The sequence below is a fragment of the Gorilla gorilla genome, chromosome 7 (genome assembly GCF_029281585.2).
Source record: "Gorilla gorilla gorilla isolate KB3781 chromosome 7, NHGRI_mGorGor1-v2.1_pri, whole genome shotgun sequence".
Lineage (NCBI taxonomy): Eukaryota > Metazoa > Chordata > Mammalia > Primates > Hominidae > Gorilla > Gorilla gorilla.
The window spans coordinates 52,277,715-52,299,603 of NC_073231.2; the positions used below are offsets into that span (position 1 = coordinate 52,277,715).

At 37.6% G+C, this 21,889-nt stretch overlaps 1 protein-coding gene across 2 annotated transcripts in view; it reads right to left on the reverse strand.

Annotated features, from left to right (window-relative positions):
* PREX2 (phosphatidylinositol-3,4,5-trisphosphate dependent Rac exchange factor 2) overlaps nt 1–21,889 on the reverse strand; it is a 285,220-nt gene that overhangs the window by 128,411 nt on the left and 134,920 nt on the right. The window contains exons 19-24 of one of the 2 annotated variants that reach the window (XM_019032811.4): nt 21,008–21,093; nt 18,099–18,235; nt 15,086–15,203; nt 11,601–11,785; nt 8,964–9,125; nt 460–682 (exon numbers count right to left, since the gene is read on the reverse strand). In XM_019032811.4, coding sequence (XP_018888356.4) covers nt 460–682; nt 8,964–9,125; nt 11,601–11,785; nt 15,086–15,203; nt 18,099–18,235; nt 21,008–21,093 — 911 coding nt within the window. Of the gene's footprint in view, nt 1–459; nt 683–3,060; nt 3,643–8,963; nt 9,126–11,600; nt 11,786–15,085; nt 15,204–18,098; nt 18,236–21,007; nt 21,094–21,889 lie in introns of those variants that run through there. The other variant, XM_019032810.4, reaches the window with a different exon arrangement.

Below are 21,889 nucleotides of genomic sequence, written 5' to 3' on the forward strand. Positions count from 1 at the left end.
AATAAAATGCTGATCCGATGCTGAATTTAATTCAGAAATTAGAGCCCGTGGGGAGCTGTAATTAAAAACTAGAGGATAGTTTGATCCCTTGTCTACTGTGATGGTACAGAATGGCACTGTGCATTGCTGCAGCTGTTCCTCAGGTATTGTCCTCAAAGTTTCAGGGCCATTTCAGATCAGCAGCTTTCACAGCAAGATGAGCTGTGCCTATCATATGCATAAGGAAAGCAAGAGCAATCATCCTTCTTAGAAGAAAAATAACAAAAATGCCTAACTCCATTTTCATTCAGTATACACTTAGGCATAATTATCCAAATGATTACAGCAAGAAATCCTTCCTTTATAAAAGTTCATGCTTGTTTGCACACCAGGTATCTATTGAATTTCAGGGATGCATGAATAGCTATGATTGCCTAAATTGCTTTTCATGATTTGATAAAGTTGCAAAAGCTAGCATACCTTGCTCCGAAGATTTGTTTTCTTTATCATGAGAATTATGCTTCCTACTATCCAACTGAACACCAAATGCACTTCCCAAAGAGGTTGATGTTTTGGGATAAGAAACTTCCATCACGTTGACATGGCAGTTGGTAGGGCAGAAATCACTGCTGTGCAGTGGGGAGATTTTAGATTTGGCCTGTTTAAAAGTAGGCCAGGCCCTATTCTTCAGTACACGAGAAAACTGCAAATTAAAGAAAACATAAAAAGCAGTTGAACACACAGTAATAACTCAGGCATCTTTTTTTCACTTGCATCATTCACAACAAAATCAAAGGCAAATTAAATCATGTCAACTGGAATGAGTGAAATAAATTATATGTTGTTAGAAATTCCATTGTGATTTCAAAACTGAAGCATTCTTAATAAAGCCAAGCAATATAAGCAGCAAATGCATATGATTCCTTTGAAACTGTGATTGCAACTTAGGTGTTAAAAGAAATGAATTTCTGTGGCCAGCACAATATACTTGGACTCAAATCCACAGGCTCCCAGCAGCTGAAAGAGCCTGACAGGGCAAGTGGCATCCCAGGACACCAGGAGAGAATGGAGATCTTCCAAACAAGGCAAAATGGCAAAACAGGGTAGCTGCCAGGTCAAGGGTGGAGGAAGATGGGATGTCCCAAACACAAGCATAAAGCTAATCCAAAGCACCAGTCTGTGTACAGGTCAGACAGTAGGGTGTGGAGGCTGAGGCCCAGAATGGCAGGACAAATCTGTTTCCCATGCCTCCTGCTAATCATTGAGTCAGGATCAAACTGAAGACTAGTGTGCACTCTGCCTTTATGGTTTGAGAATAAAGTGATACTCACATGATTTATATGACTTCCAAGGTAGCCACTCCGCTGCTTCAAACCTTGCCATGGGTTTCCATTCAAATGCATCTACTCCTCCCCAAGGTCTCCAAAGCAGCCCAAGTCGGATCCTCACCTAGCTTCTCTATCTCAAGCTTTCTTCCCCTTGCTCCCTAAGCTCCTTCTGGCCCTCACTTAGTTCGTCTCACACACTATTTACTCATTCTGACCCTTTCTACAGGCTGTTCAGTGGGCCTAGAATGTTCTTCTTCCTTCATTGCCGAACTGTTTCCTTTGAAACTTCAATTTCTATCAAATCATCAGGAGGCCTTCCCTGACTCCTAGTCTAGGTTCAATTTCCCTGACTACTGCTAAGTTCCAGCACACTGTAACCTTCCTATTATATAGGTATAAATAATTGTCTTATTTCTAGTTCCCCTGGCAGACGGTAAACCCCATGAGGCTAATACATAGGTCTGTTCTGTGTACCATCAGTAAGAGTCTCGTAGAGTTAGACTGAATTGTAGTCTCAAAAGCAAAGGATTCAGAGTCACTAGCTACCGTGTTTTAGTTACAGCTGTCACAATAACTGATATGTTAGGCAAGTCAGTGTCTTTTTTGCATTCTTCGTAACACAGTGGACATGGATTAAATAATGTCTATATTCTCTTCTCCCTTGAAAACTATAACCATGATCCTATCTATTTATTCTACTAGTAGAGTAATAATTTTGGCATGAATAAGAATAAAAATTAAGACTATGACTGGTCATTATCTAACTTTTCTAGATTAAATTCAAGAATAAATATCAAAATTGACATTGCATAAATATAAGCTCACCATTAGAACAGGGACTCTCTTATATGAATATGTGTAGATTATATATATATGTGATATATATACATACGCATGTATAATGTGTGTATTAAACTATGTCTTCAATTCACGTGTCAGAAGCTGTGTAGTTCAGCCATGTGCCAGCGCACAGTAGGAATCTAAATGGAACTGAATTGAAATGCAGGAAATTATTAACAAAATGATGAGCAAATTTAATAATAATGGACAGTGAAAATTTATCCTAAATATCTTTTAAAGAAAGGAATTTAGAGAAATCCTGACCTATCCCATCACTTTACTAATAAAGAAACGGTGACTTGGAGGCTTATATGGGACATAGAGTTTAAGGCTAGATGCAAAAAACTTTCAGTCAAAAGTTCTTTTCCACTGTTATTGCAGGATAAAAGTCTCACAAGGCACCCATGGCACAAATAAAGGCACTGAAATCAATGTTATTAGGTAACAGCATCCACCATAATAGGAAGTTATGCTTCTCTTGCCTTCTTCCATTTTAAACAATTATCCATCCATTCAAAAGCAAGAAGAGAGGCATCTATTCCAGACTCTGTGCTCAATGCTGGAGATATAGCCCTTGCCCTCCTGGAGTTCATGGTATAGTAGGCACCACAGGAAAAACAATGCAATAGTATTGCTGTATACAACAATTGTTTATTGCAATTACTAGGTTGGAGCAAAAGTGACTGCGGTTTTTGCCATTAAAAGTAATGGCAATGTGCCATATATATAATACATGTGCTATATATATAATACAGTAATGCATTGCTTAACAACGGGGATGTACTCTGAAAAATACATCAATAGGTGCCTCTATCTGAACATAGAAAAAGTAGAGCCAAAATGTAGTAGTATAATCCTATGGGACCACCATTTTATATATATATACATATATATGTATATATATATGTGTGTGTATATATATGTATATATATATCCTTATATATATATATCTCCATATATATATATGGTCTGTCATTTACTGAAATGTTATGCAGTGCATGATTGTATATATACAATTATATAATGCACGTAAAAGCCAGATAGTTAGAAATTTTGGTACAAGCTGAAAAGGAAGTGAATAGGGTGATGTCAAGAAGTGTTAATGGAGTAATCGGGGAGAGCTGGCAGAAGATTCTCTTGCTAGGGGGACTGGCTTTCCAACCTGTAGCTCAATACAAATGCCTGTGAATACAGGATGTCCCCCTGCCCACATGCTAGGAAGGGCTGTGTACTGGGTCTAAGGGAACTGAACTGTTCCAAAGGGTAAGAATCAGACAGGGGCCCTCTCTGCTAAGAGCATTTCTTGAGAAGGAAGGTCCTCAGGAATGCAATGCTGTCTTCCATCCTGGGATATTCCTAAGAGAGGAGGAGGCAGCAGGAGGAACCCCATAGTCACAGGTACTGGAAATGTGCTGCTTACACTGTGAAGATCAAAACTGTGCTCCCAGACAGCATGCCGTGCTGTGAAATTGTAAGACCTTTCTGAAGCTTGAACCTAAAATATGGAAGGTACAGTTCTTGAATTGATGGTGGTTCATGCATGAGAACATCCTGATTGTGCAAATGGCCCTGTAAACATCAACCTGCCTATCTTTTTAGCAACATCAAAGGAAACACTGAACTCATTAATCTGCTTTGGAGAAACTCCCAGGGAAAGGTTAACAAAACAAAAAGGTCTTTTCCCCAAATAAAAACTGCAATTTTGCAATAAAGAAATGCACAGGGTGGGTGTGGAGAGAGGTGTATGGGGAGGGACAGGACTTCAGATCTACTATGGACACCACAAGCCCAAACTTACTGCCACCTTTATTCATTTACCCAACAATGACTTGTGGAAGGCTCTCTGTGCATCAGGTACTGTCCTCAGCATGTTGGGGAACGTCAGTAAACAAAACAAAGATTCCTGCCTTCCGGGAGGTTACATTCCAGTGAGAGGAGAGGTCAACAGTGAATACAGTAAGTCAATTATGTAATGTTGATAGATGGTAAATGTAACTGAAAACAAAATTGAGCAGTGTAAGAGGGTTGGAAGTTTCAGAGGTTGAACTGAAGAATGGATTACCAGTTGTAAACAGGATGATCAGAACAGGCCTCACTGAAGCTGGCATTTAAGCAGTCTGGAAGGAGTGGAAAGTTAGAAATGTGAGCATCTGGAAAGGGGTCATTTTTGGCAGAGGGAAGAGCCAGTGCAAAGCCACAGGGCTGGTGTGTCCAAGGAACATCAAGAAAACCAGTGTGACCAGAGCGGCAGTGAGAGGGAGGCAGAGGAGGCAGGATTGGAGAAGCAATGCAGGGAGGGAGGGCACAGATCCTTAAGGCCATTGAAAGGATTTGGCTTTGACCATGAGTGAAGTGTACAGCCACTCAGGACAACTGTGGGTTGGTCGGGAGCAGCAAAGAGACCACTTACAGGAGAGATGGCAGTGGCTCACCCAAGGCCACCAGCAGTAGAGGTAGGGAGGAAAGGCTGCATGTTTGAAGGTAAAGCCACAAGAATGGTGTGAGAGAAAGGGAAGTGAAGAGTGTATTCGAGGTTTTAGGCTGAGCAATGGGGAGGATGGGCATAAGCCCGAGATAGAGAAGACAGCAGAAAAGGCAAACTGCAGGGGCACTGGGGTGGGGCAGGGGAAGGATCAAGAGCTGATTTGGAACATGTGAAGCGTGAGATATGGATTAAACCCAGTTGCAGAGGTCAAACAGGCCAGGACCCTGAATGAGATCGCCAGAGGATTGAAAATGGAGAGAGAAAAGGAGAAGACGGAGTGCTGAGCCCTGGAGCTTTACCAAGGAAAGGGGAGGGGAGAAAAGGCGGAGCCAGCATAGGATACCACAAAGGAGCCCCCACAAGAAAGGACAAAAATCAGGCATATGTGGGGTCACGGAGAACCGCCAAGTAGAGGTTTACGGTCAGCTGCATCAGATCCCACTAAGACAAGGAATGCTGTCAGGATAGTCAATAGACTTTGGCAAAATACAGCCATTTCAGTTACACAGAGGGAAGAAGAGGCCCACTGGAGTGTGTTGAGGGTAATGAAGATGAGACAGCAGGTATAGACAGCCTTTTCCAGGAGAAAGATCAAAGAAAGGGAACAGTGTGGGGTAGGGGAGGGCTATTTCTTTTTAATGTAGGTGATATAAAACATATTTGTACACTGACACGAATAAACAATTTCTGAAGATGGAACTTCAGGTTTTTAATGCATTGGTAGCTAATTCGTGAATTATTGACTATAGCAGCACATTTTAATCCAACTATAGTCACTTAACTAAATGAAATAATACAATGGTAAGCTATTATTTTGCAGATAGCTTCCTATTTCAATTAAGCATAAAATCTTTTTGGCATGGGGTTATAGAAGTTTTGTATTGTACCCTTTTGAGGGAAGGGGACACGGGGAAGATTTTTTCCTGCAATTTTCCCAGTCCATATATCAGTGTGAGAATTACATGGCATTAATAAGTAAGGAGGGACTTCAGACATTCAAAGGAAGACTTCCAGTTCCTGCAGGTAATATTTTTGTGTAAACAGGAACTATCTCTTGAATATATGTTAAATATTTCTATCTAGGAAGTACTCCCAATACCCAAAATAAGCCCAATTATGGAATTATTCTAAAGCAGAAGAACGAATGTAAAACAAAGAAGCGTTTCCAGGCCAATTTAAGGAGTAAGTGTTCCTCCCAACAGGGCATAATTTTACTTCTGAATTGTCCCCAAATCCTGCTCCACAGAGAAAAACATCTCACTTAGGATTCATCCAGGTCATCAGTAAGGTCTGACCAGGTTTCACACATGTGCCAAAAAACATCTGTGGCCTGTACAACCAGCCAGGAAATCTATTATAATTGCAGCAGTCTTACTACAGAAACTATAGCAATCAACTGGTTTCTATTTTTAAAACCTAAAACTTTCAGAGTCAAAATAAGGTAAAGCCAGCATCTTTGAGATTTTAGTTTCTATGGATACATTTTATTTCACAAAAAGAAGAGTGTTAAAGCCTTCATCAGGAAGAAAAATATGTTGCTAATAATAGTTTTAAAGTATATGTGTGAAAATTAAAAATCTATATTCGCAAATGCTATGGGTTCTGTTGACATGCATTTGATACATAAATGGAGCTAATCTCACATGACCTATTAGGGCTACCATCTTAGACACCTAAATCTTATTCAAATTGAAAAGATCCTTGCAATATTTTCTTGCTAACCTTGCTTCTCTATCTAATGAGAAAACCAGTTATTTTAAATATGTTTATGGCCAAATGGGATGATGACAAGGAGAGCTTTTAAAGCACATAGGCCCTAGGTGACTACATGTCTCTTTTTTATTTCTAAATTAAATTAAACACAAGTGAGACTACATTCCATAGGAACCTAGTCTGTTAGTTGCCACCTACGTGACCTTAAGCAAATTCTTAATCTCCCGAAGAAAGAGGCAGGATGAGAGAAGAGTCCATACACATGGCTGTTTTGAGACTCAACTAACAATAATGTACATAAAAGAGCTTTCCATAATTTGGTGACATTATTTTTATCATCTAACATCATTGCCCATTAGCCTGCCCATCTGCGCCTTAAAAGCTTCTAGGATCTCAGTTACCTATGAGTAAACGGAACATACTTCTCACCTTCCAGGGTGACTATTGAGGATCTCCGACATTTATTTAAGCCTGTGTTCTCTTGGTCCTTATTCTTAAAGCAACTGCATCAATTTGCTACCTAATATACCCTGATCCTAAGATTATGTTTGTTTATATAGTTTACCATTTTCCATGTATACTTCTTTAAGCTACTTCCACTTTTTTGTTGTGTGAAAGAATGAAGAGAGGAAAGCAGGAAGAAAGCAAAAGAGAAATGTCCCAGGCACGGTGACCAGTTTGACACCCAGAATCTGCCTGAACCTGTATCACACCTTCTTGTACAGATCCATTTCTAAAGTAGAACAACTCTCTTTTTCAAAATTTCTTCGAAAGGAGAATACTGATTTGCATTTGTTTAGCATTTTTGTTTGCATTTGTTTAGACCTTTTACTTCAATTTTACTTCAAAGCACGGTCATGTTTTATAGAGAAAGGAGAAGTAAGAAAAGAATCTTCTGTCCTTCAACTCCAACAAGGTACATTCATGGAATCTTCCCCAAACTCAAATAGGTGAACTGAACTCAGCAGTCATGAAAAGCAGATTAACAAATGTGGCAGGTAACCAGCAACCCTGAATATTAGTTTTCTTCATGTGAGTAACTTTTTAAAAGATACAATAGTAATGCAAACTCAACTCAACAACCCAAACATCACAGGAATTGTTTAAAGGAAAAAATCATGATCTCTTTTCCCTTGACTCATTTAGTTTAGGTAACCAATGTTGTGAGTCCCTTGGGTATTAATGTACACACATCCCTATTCTCATGCAGCCAAATACAGACATATATGGGCTTATTTTAATTACCATATCAAGAACATAAAACACATATACTTCACACATATTCATATACATTGAGATAAAGAATATTATCTAGTACGGCTGCACCAAATTTTAAGCAACCAACTTCATTTGGATGGCAATAATTTAATCAATTAGTCTTTTATTGGTATAAATAGAAACAATTTTTAAACTTGTTCTAGCATGTGTTTTGGAGATGAATTCCCATTAATTCTACCTTTAAAATATGTCCCCAAATTCATCTAATGTTTTTTGTCTCCTTCATCTTCAATGTAGTCCAAGCCATCAACATCACTCAACTGGGCCATTGCAACAGCTTCCTACCAGTCTCTATTTCTCCATTTCTTCCCCCTTGCAATCCATTCCTACAAAAGCATGATCTTTCAAAAGCCTAAATCAGATGAAGTCATCCCCCTGCTTAAAACCTTCCAACTGGTTTTCATTAATATAAGAATAAAATCCAAACTCCTTCCCAAGTCCCAAAATGTACAGGAGCTGCCACAGCTCTTCACAGTTGGCCCCACCTAAGCCTCTGACCTTAAGCCCAGTCACCAACCTCTAGCCACCCTGGCCTTCTTTCTGCTTTTGGGCCTCAGTACCAGCTGTTCCTTCTCCCTGGAGGCTTCTCTCTCCAATTGAAAGGGAGAGTTCTACTTGTCATGCAGACAAGTTCTACTTGTCAAGCCTTCTCAAAGGGGCTTTCTCTGGCCACAGAGTCAAAAGGATCAACCTGGCACTTAAACCATACTTCCCTATTTTGATTTCCTCATAATAATTCTCAATATTTGATTCCCCTCACTTTGCAGGGATTTATTTACTTATTTGCTGTCTCTCCCACTTGAATGTGAGCACCATGAGAGGAGAGAAATTGTCTCCTTCCCTGCTATATTCCTGGAACCTAGAACAGTACTTGGCACATAGAGGGTGCCTAATAAATATATGTCAAATGAATGACTTAATCAATTAATTTTTAAAAGCCCACAGTCTATGTACTTTCTCATTGAGAGTTTTCATTCTCTGAGTTGGGAGAAAAGAAAAGAAGAACTATAGTATAATTTTAAATTTTGACTTCAGAATTAGGTGGTCTGCATTCAATGCCCAGCTCTATCTTTTACTAGAAAATAATTTAATTCTTTAGGCCTCAGTTACTATATTTTGAAGATGTGTTGTGGGACAGTAACATAACTTACAAGTTTGCAAAGATCAAATGAGGTAATGGATGTTCAGCCATTTCAAAAACTCTAAAATATTATATAATGTTATCATCTCAGTAAAATGGTACCTAACAAATATGTAAAAAAAATCAAAAATTGATTTAAATTTGACATTCAAATAATAATTTCAACAATAATTGTGTATAAAATCAACAGAACCCTTACCTTTTTATAACTGGATATTCTCTGACATACGTGTTCAATTCTTTCACTGCAAAGGGCACTGAATTTACTCTGAAGGTCAGTAGGAATCACTTCATTTAGAGAATTTAGGCTGGTACAGTTTTGTACAAAATGCTCATCACTTTTAGCCAGGGCTTCAAGAATCTGCAATGACAAACACACACGCACACCCACACACACGCACACCCAGACACACAAACACACATACAGACACACACATGGAAAAACAAAACGAAACAAGAAGAAAAACTTCAAAAGTAGCTATATCAAATTTTCGTTAAGTTAACAATACAGGGCAACTTTCCTATTTTGTTCTCTGGGTAGCTGCCAGGCAATTTCTACCTTCAGTCAGGAGGTGCTGTCAGTGAAGTGATCTGACTTGTCTGTTTGAAATTTCAGGTTTTCCTTCTGCTAACTATAGGAGCCTGCTTGGTGAGGTAACTGGACTTCAAAGACTCCCTGCTGGATACATCAGTACATTCTGCTGTGGGACACTTCTATATTTTAGTCAGAGTCACTCAGAACAATTTTTTTCTCAATTTGGTAGAACAAAAAAACATAAAGGAATCCAATATCATTCTTACTTGTTTCTTAGAGTCTGGCAAGTGCAAAAAGAATATATTTGACAACCGCTTGCTGAAGAAATGAATAAATGAAAAGTTATTTCAGTAAGGTAGAAATTAATGTTACTTGCAGCATCTGAGCTCTTGCTGTAAAAGCATTAGATAAAAGTATTTATGTGATGTTTTCAATTAGTAAGTTCTTTTGACTATTTGAATCAATCGTAATAATATGTGTTGATGGGGAAGGTGTACCATCAATCACTAAGAATTTCCAATAACCTGAGAATTAATTATGTGAGAGATATATATATCTATATATATACATATATATGTAGCATTTCTGATTAATCAGACATTGCAAGAATTGATTACACCCATAATCAATATTTTATAATATTCTGTGAAACATAAAATGTATATATGTTCTGGTTATTTGAGCTCCCTCACCACCTCCACTTCCCTTTTATGCAGACTATGGAGTATGAGTTTTTATTTAATCACTAGTCTAGAACTTAGAGTTAACTTTATCATTAGCAGGGTGACCTTGGCTACATTTCTTTCTTGACTGTTTTTTCTTCATGTGTAAAATCCAAGTGATATTTGCAATACTAGTTCATATGCTGTCATGTATAGAATAATCCATGTAATTCTGCAAACTTGAAATAGCTGGAAAATGAGAAAATAATTCTAATAACCTGGTTCCAAACTTTTACATGGATCCCATTAATACTATAATGTAGACGGGAAGAGACTGCATTTTAAAAATATATATTTTAGATATCAGTAGATATATAGAGAGGTACAACATCATCAGAATGATGAGATTTTTAAAAAGCTAACTTTCAGAATATAAAACCAAAAGATAAAATAATTACTTTTAAAATAGTTCATTTAGATGTCTATATTACTTCCTCCCATTAAAATTTTAAAAATACATGTTAGAAATGCTACATCTATCTCAACTATTCATATTTTAAACAACAATTCAAACAGAGACATAAAGGTAGGAAAGCTACATCTCATTTTTCTTACTTGTGATATCTGAATTCTCATAGAATATAGAGCAGTATGAAACACTAAATCCAACACCTGTGGAGGATACAGTAGGAGTCTGATGGATTTACCTTGTAGGCAAGCCATGAAAAGCCAGCAGTTGCCTCTTTACCATGTATTTTATTAATTTGGATAAAGGCTCCCTTCCTTCCTCTCCATCTTGTTTCAGCCTAAAGACCTCTGCAAAGGTGATGTCCTTTCCAAATGAGAATTACATAAATATCAGAGGATCTATTCATAAACTGATCTCTACAGTTCCCGAAATTTTATGAAATAAACATGGCACTTGCCAAATTTGAAATTTCTTATAATGTATTTCACGACTTTGAATACTCTTCAGAGGATTATGTACATTTAAAAAAAAGTAGCATCTGTCATGAAAACCATCTGAATTGGATTCACAATAATGAATTCACAGACACAGCAAACTTAAATGCTGTGAAGTCTTTGCCATATCAATGAACACCTGCCTAAGCAAGGGTTTCATCTAACTTAACACTGTGCTCCAAAAGGATCAATAAAAGGAAGTTGTATGCATACCAAATAGTGGAGGAGGGGGAGAAAAATAAGAAATTGAATGAGGCTGGGCACAGCGGCTCACGCCTGCAATCCCAGCACTTTGGAATGCCAAAGTAGCTGGATCACTTGAGGTCAGGAGTTTGAGACCAGCCTGGGCAACATGGTGAAACCTCATCTCTACTAAAAATACAAAAATTAGCTGGGCATGGTGGTGCATGCCTGTAATCCCAGCTACTTGGGAGACTGAGGCATGAGAATTGCTTGAACCCGGGAAGCAGATGTTGCAGTGAGCCGAGATCACGCCACTGCACTCTCACCTGGGTGACAGAGTGATATTCTGTCTCAAGAAAAAAAAAAAAGAAGTTTGAATGAGCTGACAGCTGCAACATGTATAGCTATTTTTATTTTTTTAAGTGAAGGAGAGGGAGGATTTCAGTTCCTTTATTTAGAACAAAAAATCTTATTTCTTCAGCATCGCTCCTACCTTGGCAGTTAAGCTGAAGAAACCTTTGGGCTCAATCATCTTTTCCACCACATTGCACTTGATGCCAGCTGTGCTGTCGTACTCATACACGACACCATATTCCAGGTGGACATTGTCCACTGTCAGACTCACATGCTCCTTCTTCCCATCAATGATGGCCATAGTGTTGAATTTGTCAATAACCTCTGGAACAAAGACAACTGTAACTCAGTAAATTCATGAAGGGTTTGTTAATCTCCTCAAATAATTTTGTGTCTCTTTAAATAATTTTTAAAGAGTTCTTTAAGGGATGGTTAAATCTGATGTGTTAAATGAAGCATCTATTCTTGTTAACATTTTAAAAAATAACATTTCGAGAAAAGCATATGCTTGAGTGATCCAAACCTCAGCACTCTAACATGACTAGTCTTATCTTTGCATATCTACTTCAATCTGTGGACCATATGTCTACCTATTTATATCAGTATAAATACTATACCTAAATTTTTTTTATTAAAGACACGTATGACTTAAAGTCAGGATTTCTAAAACTGCCTCGAATGTTGTATGAATATTTTCTTAAAGCAGGAAAAAAATTCATAAAGAAGGCCATATTGAAGAAGCAGAAAGGAGATGCAAGAATCATTTTATTTTGGCAGACAGGGTGCCTGCAGTTTCCCAAACAGCAACTTACAGAGAGGGCTCATTGAGAAAATTTCTCATTGTTCACTATAACAAAATTTCCATCTAAAATGTCTGCCTATAGTTTTTTAGCCTACATATGGTATGTCAGCTGGTGAAAAATACCTAAAATCTCAAGTAAGAAACTCCTGGGAAACCTAATAGTAATTAAATAAACAAAACTAGAATATTAGTTTACTTAGAACGACAAAGCCCAAAAATAGCATAAGCAGTAAATATCAAATAGGCAAAAGTAGAATATTGATTTATCTTAAAGTAACTAAGTCCTAGAATAGCTACAAATCAATTTCCAGAGCATTATAGCAACCAATCTACCTTTCAATGTGGCACCAAGGTTGATTTATTCCAAATTAGGAATACAAACCTCATAATAAGGTCCTGAGATTTGTCCTGTTTTGGATAAATATTATGTATTACCATAACAACCTTATTGCTCCAATGAGTTGAGATGTTTCTGATATTACCCATGATTTCGGTAGCATCCAACCAAGTGGCCTTCCAGGAGTGCAGAGAAAATAGCTTTTCCTAAGTACCTCCCATACGATCAGTGTGTATAGGGAATATACAGTAAGAAATATAGGCTAGGCGCCATGGCTCATGCCTGTAATCCCAACAGTCAGGGAGGCCAAATGGGAGGATCACTTAAGCTCAAGAGTTTGAAACCAGCCTGGGCAACATGGCAAGACCTTGTCTCTATCAAAAATTAAAAAAATTAGCTGGGCATGGTGGCATGTGCATGTAGTCCCAGCTACTGGAAGGAGTAGGGAACTGACGGCGGATCACTTCAGCCCAGAAATTAGAGGTTGCAGTAAACTATAATAGTACCACTACACTACTGCACTCTAGCCTTGGTGACAAAGAAAGACTCTGAAAAAAAAAATGGAAACGAAAGGAAAGGAAGGGAAGAAAGAAAGATATATATACATATATATATATATAGATATATATACACACACACACACATACACACACACACACACACACACACACACACACACATATATATGTATGTATGTATGTATGTATTTGGCCCCGTTCCTGAAAAAAAGCTTTTAAATCCTTGTGATTTACTGAGTGATAGAGGTGACAGGAATGTCTTTTGTTATTTATAACAAGCCCCTTTAGAACATAACTGAGTTTATGTGAATGAGGTGGCACTTGGTGAGCCCACAGCTAGCGTCAGGATGGGGGCTGGTTGTCAGGGGAACCAACCATGCGATTAGAGGGTAGGAGCTTTCAGTCCCACCCCTGGACCTCTGGGGAGGGGAGAGAGGCTAGAGTTCAAGTTTAGTCACCAATGGCTGATGATTTAATGAATCACGTCTAAGGAATGGAACCTCCATAAAAATCCCTAAATGACAGGAATTGGAGAGCTTCTGAGTGAGCGAACACACCCACGTGTCTGGAGGGTGGCACACCCCAACCCCTCACAGAGCTTCCCACTACACAGCTCGGTGCTCAGCACTCTTCCAGACATCGCCCTATTTATCTCTTCATCAGGCTTTTCACTTCTTATCCTTTATAATAAACCAGTGATTGTAAGTTTCTGGGTTCCCTGAGCTGTTCTAGCAAATAACTGGACCCAAGGAAGGGATGTGGGAACCCGCTGAATATATAGCCAGTTGGTCAGAAATACAGGTGAAAGCCTGGGACATGTGACAGGCGCCTGAAATGGGGGCAACCTTGTGGGGCTGATCCCCTAACCTGTGTGTCTGTGCTAACACCTGGCTTTACAACTAAATTGAATTGTAGGACACCCAGTTGGTGTTAGGAGATTTGGGGAATTGGTTGGTATGGGGCAAAACCCCACACATACAGGATGTCAGAAGGGTTTTGAATGAAAACACCTCAGAATAGGGAATTATTCTCCAGCTGTGCTGGTTGGGAGGAACCTAATAGTGTAACAAAGATATCCAGAGACATCCACCAATAATATGAGTGGAAAGACACCAAGAAAATATAAGAGGTGATCCATGGGCTTCTGTGAAAACGTTTTGAAACAATAATTTAAGGTATTTGTCAATTGCAGACATAAATGTAATTGCCTCAGTCGCCCTTGGCAAAGAAGCCACTGAATAGAGCCATTTGCTGGTTTAGTCCATTGAGGAAACAGAAATGATAACCGTCCTTATCAAAAGATCTCTCTCTCCCTCTCTCTCTTTTTCTCTCTCATTTTCACACTACTAGTTTGCTCCTTTCCTTACTGTCAATGTTAGAATGCAGTAAAAGTAAAAAAGAATCTTCTAGAGCAGGGCTTCTCGAATTTTAATATGCATACAAATCAAATCTAGTTAAAATGAGAATTCTGACTCAGTAGATCTGGGGTGCAGCTGAGATTCTGTATTTCAGTCTAGCTCTCAGGTGATGTTGATACTGCTGCTCTGTGAGGCACACTGGAGGCCAGGTCTAAACAACACTGAAACTCCAAACAAGGAAACACATTATAACCTGGGTTTGAATCCTCACTCTACTACTTAACTAGTTTGAGCAAGTCCTTTAACCTATATAGGCTTTAGTGTTTTCTCCACTCAAAAAAGAATGATGATACTCATTTCCATCTTACGAGATTTTCTTTTTTGATGACTAAGTGAGATAGTCCATAAACACACTTCCTAAAATGCCTAACAAATAGAATTTGCCAGCTACTAGCTATTATTACTTATGCATTTGACAGACATCTGTTTGGTGATAACGACTTAAGAATGTGGCTTCAACATGTACAGGACCTTCAATATTTGGGAGTAGGCACATGCACAGTGGAAAAGAATACTATAAGCACATGAAGAAGAAAATAAGAAACCTACCTTCTACTTTACAGTCAAAAGCATCCCCTGCTTCATCTCCAGGGGGCTTGGAGTGAGATTTTTGAAGGTCTTCTTGAGCACTCTCAATGCTATTATAAACCCATTGTATGGAATCTTGCTGGAAATGAGGGGGGAAAGAAACCTCAGAGGTATTAGTGCTTCCTAAAATACATGCCCATTTGGAGACTTGACCTTATTTATTCCTCTAGATTCTTTAAAAATAGTAAAATTTGAAAGAGAGATACAATTAACATCAGAAACTAATAAAAACTCAAGGACAATTATATTGTTTAACAAACATACTTTCTTTCTTTTCTTTTTTTTTTTTTTTTTTTTTTTGAGATGGAGTTTCCCTCTTGTTGCCCAGGCAGGAGTGCAATGGTGCAGTCTCGACTCACCACAACCTCCACCTCCCTGATTCAAGCAATTCTCCTGCCTCAACCAACTGAGTAGCTGGTATTACACGCATGCACCACCATGCCTGGCTAATTTTGTATTTTTAGTAGAGACAGGGTTTCTCCATATTGGTCAGGCTGGTCTCGAACTCCCGACCTCAGGTGATCTGCCTGCCTCGGCCTCCCAAAGTGCTGGGATTACAGGAGGGAGCTACTGTGCCTGGCCTAACAAACTGACTTTTTAAAGCTTCAAGTTTTATCTTCCAAGATATGTTCCAAAGATGTATGTTTTTAAATAGGATATATTCCCAAATGTCTTACTTAAATGCTTCAAGTATATCGTAAGTAAGTTATAAATCACATTTTAAAATAATCAAATGTGGCTGGGCATGGTGACTCACACTTATAAGCTCAGCACTTTGGGAGTCTGAGGTGGGAGGATCACTTGAGCCCAGAAGTTCAAGACCAACCTGAGCAACGTAGTGAGACCCCATCTCTTTTTAATAAGACAACAAAATAAAATAATTGTGAGAGGGACAGTTGTCTGATGAATCAATTATCTATAATTGTACAAATCATTTACATGTTCTCCTAATAGTCAGATATATTCTAATACATTTACTGCTATTTTAGAATCAAACAAATATGAAAATTGGAAGGACATCATTCATCTTATTGGTCTCCCAAGTAATGTAACTATCTTTTAATCCCTCCAAATAAAAAACATCCTATTTTTAAGGGCGATTTCCTTAAAAATTATCCTATATTTTAACAGCAGTTCCAGTCTTATTTAGAGAAATGAGAGAGATGAGATGACTACCAAACAAATGCTTCAAGGGTTGCATTACTTTAAGGGTTATAGATTTTCTAGATAAGATGTTAAATCAAATTAAACTGCATTATTGAAGTATGATACAATATGTATTATCTATTTTTTGTATTAGCTTCTCAAGTGTGTCTAATTAATATATTTGCTACAAATCATTAAAATGCTAATTAACATTTGATCATTCCATTACATCTTGGTGCCCTGTTGTGGCCACCAATGAGCCACACTGCTTAGTTTCCCACACTGACCCTGGGCTTGGCCACGTGATTTGGTTTGTCCAAAGGGATACTAGCAAGTACAATCTAAGTAGAACGTTTATCACTTGTAATGTTCCCTCTTAAAATTCAGACACACACTGAAAAGAAAACCCTGTTAGAGACTGGAAAAAGAGGCCATGCAAAGGTGCTCTGGAGGGTGATCTGCCACATGGAAACAGAGGCCACGAACAGGGGAAGCAAAAGTCGGGTCCCAGCAGAATGCAGCCACATCAGTAACCTCATAGGAACCACCCCACGGCCGCCCGGTAGAATCAAGACAAATAGTCAATTATCATTGTTTTAAGCCACTAAGTTTTGCAGTGGTCTATTTTGTGGCAATGGATATCTGGGAGAGCATGTTAGTGGATTTTTCTGCCCATTTATTGCTTTTCTTTAATTATTTCACTGATCAACACCTCTATAAGAGGGTAGGCAGGGAAAATAAAAAGAAATGAAACTCAAATTGATTTCTCTGCTTATTAACATTCTGGTAGAAGAGAAAAGATTTGATCATTTCAGAGGAGACTTTAAACATTCATTCAATAATACAGTTCAACAAATATTTATCAAGCTTCTATCAACCAGAGTAACCTATGAGCCTATGTATAACTTCCAATTTGCTATGCTAGGTCTGACCTTCTCATTAAGTAAAACTGATCAGTTATTTTCATGTAGATCCAGTATTTTGCAGGCCATCAGCCCTGGCTTATGAGAAAATGGCCATTCATCTTCCAGGTTTGGACATAGTCGCATCCTCAAATCCAATCCAGAAATGAGTACTTCATTATGCATGACACGAAAATACAAGGCTTCTCCTGTAAAGTTCTGCCTGCATCTAGCTAATTACATTGCAGGAGTTTTCTCTTATATGCCAATACTCACATTTTCTTCATAACAGCTTTGCTTATGAATTTGATTCTAATTTTAGTTTTTTGTGGCACTTGTAGATCAAAGGATAGTGTTCTACGATTTTAGATAACGCCGAGTACATTTCGGTATTTTCTTTTAAGACCTAAATGCAGTTACCTAAATACATTTTGGTATTTTCCTTTAAGAGCTAAATCTAGTTACGTAAATAAATATACCTCAAAATCAATCATGGACCTTATAAAACCCACAATTTTTGCTTTTTCACAGAAGTCTTCTAATAAAGAATATAGGTATTTATAGTTCATACACACAGACACAGACACAATGATCATTACATATTCTAAAGCAATCACAAGGGCCAAGAAAACAGTTCAAACCTTTGGATTTCAATTTGATAGAACTTGTATCTCAATGAAAATGAAAATACCCCAGACCACTTTTTAAACAGATGGCAGTACTGTAATAATAAAATGTGACCATTTAAACACAATCAATTATAATTAATTATGCAGATAAAGCAATCATTATGAGATTTATAATGCTGTGTTTAATTTTCAACTTAAAATTGGAAACCACAAACATCTCTGGCACTATCCCACCTCACCCCTTAGGTCTTTATGCAAGTAGTCACTCAGATCCAGATTATCCGAAGGGCCACTTACCTTCATTGGCCGCCTGTACTTCCTGCAGGCTGTAACGTGTGCAATGACACTGGCATGTGTCTCTTTACTGACATTGATTCCATTCACCTTGATAATGCACTGTCCAGGGTGAAGACCAGCTGCTGCAGCCACAGTTCCTATAAATACAAATGAGAAAATAACCAAAAACAAATTTCAGGAATAAGATTCATTTGTATGATATATACAATTATGGAAGCAATTTTAAAATATGATCAAAGTCTAGCTAGTATAATCTTGATAAACTTGGTTCTGAGAGCAATGCCCACTCAACACTTTTCTGCTTTTTAACTTAACTTTCAAACTGTGATCAATAGAATATTTCTCACCTCCCTAAGAATTAGTTTGAAGGGATGTTGCAAAGTGACTTTTATAATACTAATCAGTTCTTTTTCCTTCCAAATGTCTAGTCAGTCTTTCTAAATATGCATATATAATGGCAAAATGAGAAGACCAGAAACATATGCCTTACTTATCTTCCTTTATTCTACAACATTTCTAAATATTCAAATAGTATTCACTTTTGTTTTTTAAAATGACAACAATTTAACATGCACATAAAAAAGAAAATCCTTAAGAGAAAAATCAAGTCAATGAGCAACTATGATTGGACTGGTTTTTCCAAGAAAAATAAGAGTTTGACATATATACAAAAAGTCAGAAAGACGGGAATTTGTAGAGAACAGAATTAATGAGATAGCATCACTCATCCTGTCATTTTGTTTGCATTGATATAGATTTAAATATGAAAGTAACATATCCTAACCAGTGAGCTAAGATTTCTCACAACCTTCCAATTATTGTTATTTGATAGTGTGATCAAATCAATATTAACAAAATACCATTAATAAATACAAGTAATGAATACAATGCAAATAATTAATACAAATGATTATAAACTTGTAAGTATATTAGAAGAGACTTCTTTTGTGACCAATGTCTCTCATAAAGAAATTATTAAACATCTTTAAGAAAATAATTTACATTCAAGAATATATCTTTGCATTTCTTCTTAATCCCCATAAAATTCACTCCTAGAAATGTTAAGTGGCTTTCTGCATTGAATTGAGTCTTAGGGGAAAATGGAAAATTATCAGCAGAAAGAACAGCCTGAAAAATGGCCTTGCTTCAAGAAATCACCTGGCCACTTGGAAGCATCCAAGCTGTTCTGTTTGTGTGAGCTTAGAATGGGAGTGGATGGAAGAGACAGGATTGGAGAGTTGAATAGAGCCAACTGTGAAGTCCTTGCCTTGACTAAGAGTCTCAACCTTGCTATAAATGGAAGACTCCGAGGGCTTCCTGTCTGAAAGGCTGAATTTGTCTGTAACATAGGAACAAGTTCATCTTGGGATATAGGAAGCAATTTTGAGGAGCATAAAAAACTGATCAAGGACACATTTTTAAAAATGCTGAGTAGTAATACGGGCCCAGTAGAAGACAGTCAATTGGGAGACACTAATTCAATAACCATGACAGTTTTTTCTAGCTACAAGGGAAAAAGAGAGAAGATGTGGTTAGGTTGATCCAAGGCTGAAGTGCAGTAGCTAGAATGCAGCTGAGGGTGGGGGACAGGGGAGCCTGGGGATGCTGGCAAGCATGACTGCAGTGACCCACACGAGAAATCTCTTTCTCTTGTGGCAAAATTACAGTGCCAAAAAATAACCAAATATCTTTCCATTTCATACACATCTGAGAGAGAAAGCACTTGAGCATTTCTGTCTTTTACTCTTCAGAAGCAAAAAGCACAGAAACCAGACGTAGGCCAACCCCACCACCAAGCTCCAAAGATAGAACCTTGCTCTTTAAATGACATTGTAATAAGGGAAGAGGTACAGCTTGATTCACTCAGGCTTTAAGCTATTTTATAGCACTATTAATGTGAATTATTCCTTTTTGTCTTCATGAAAATGCAGAAGATATTTGGTGCCTCAATATCCCATTTTAGTTTGACAATATTTAATGAGTTATTGGGAAGGTTTTAACTGTCTATCCATCTATATGTTTTAGAAATCTGAGAGAAAAGACAGCTTTCTGAAATCAGATGTTTTTATCATACATACAATAATGAAAGTAACGTTATAATATAATAAAGGTCTAGCTAGTATGTCCTTGATAAATTTGATTCTGATAAAAATGCCCTCTTAAAATTTTCTTGCCAAAATTTTGGGTGATCACATCAAGATACTTTACATTCTTTAGTAATAAAAAGCATGTATGTCTCGTTAGATAAACCCATGACTTCTTATGCTAATAGTGACACTTCTTGCTATAGGCGCAAGTTACTTACTATGTTTAGCAATGTGGGATCTGACAGTTATTTCCTTCAATTATTGCTAGCGTCAATTTAAAATTTAAAAAATACATATGATAACAAGAGATGTCAATAATCAAACAAAAAAGAATAAGTGTAAACATAACTTTTTAGTTACTAAAATTATTGAATTTAAAATGCATCTTATGATGAGATTTAACCACGGTTTATAAAAGTACCTGAAGGAAGTATATAGCAATAGGTTATAAAGTCCACAGATCAACTTTAAACCTAAAAACTCACAACTTTGGATTACTGACAAAGAAATACAATTACTTGAAATCAAGAAAAATACAAATAGAAAATCTTAAATTTATTATATTCTTTGGATAAACTGAAGCATGCAGAAAAGTGAGATTTAGGCATAATTCTTATATCAATTTTTTAACAATGATACATATGGCTTAGAATTTTTTCTTTTTTTAATGTTTCTGGAATGTGCTACCATTGAGTTAATACAGTGAAAATATAATTGAGAATCATCACAACATGGTTCTGCCTGTTTTAAACACATTCCTGTTCCATCGTGCACATCCCAAACCTGCTGGAAAGCTGTTTCCCTGCAAGACGAATTTCCTACCTCTTCCTACAGCATGCACAACAGAAGGGCCAAATCCTCGGATCTGGAAGCCAAGTCCATCAGCTGAATCTGGAATTTTCACTGTCCTAAATCAATCAGAAAATAAGGTAAGATGAAGCGTAAGAATCAAAACTGGTTGAAATAATCGTCGTGTACAGCTTTACACCTCTCAATAAATACACATTGAGGATCTACGGTGTGAAAGATGTTGGGATAGAAATCCTTGGAGACAAACATGGTCCCCAACCTCATGCAATACAGTGTTTCTAAACTGAACACAGTTGTTACATAGTAAAGCCTGAAAAAGGAACATTGGAGTGTAGTGGCTTCACTACTGCTCACTGCAGCCTCAATCTCTCTGTCCCAGTGATCCTCGCATCTCAGCCTCCCAAGTGGCTGGGACTACAGGCACAAGGTGACACCATGCTTGGTTATTTTACCTTATTTTTTTCATAAACACGGGGTCTCCTACATTGCTCAAGCTCATCTTAAATTACTGAACTCAAGTGATCCTCCTACCTCAGTCTCCCAAAGTGCTGGGATTACAGGTGTGAGCCACCACACCTGCTTAAACCTAGCCTTGAATCTTCAAGTAGTCAGTTTGTAGGTGGATAACTTAGATAAGCTCCTTAACTACTCTGACACAGAAAATTTCACAGAAAGATAACATTGTTAAAAGTTATTTTGCAGGGTATCTGTGGCAATTAAAAAGAAATAACCTTGGTAAGTTGCCCTGTACTGTGCTATGAGCTATACAGGTACTTAATAAACAGAAACTTTTCTCCTTAGTTTACTGTTACAAAGACAACAATGAGGGACCTATGAAATTCTTTATAAAAATTAATGTAACAGAAATACAGAGTTAACACATTTCTACCTATT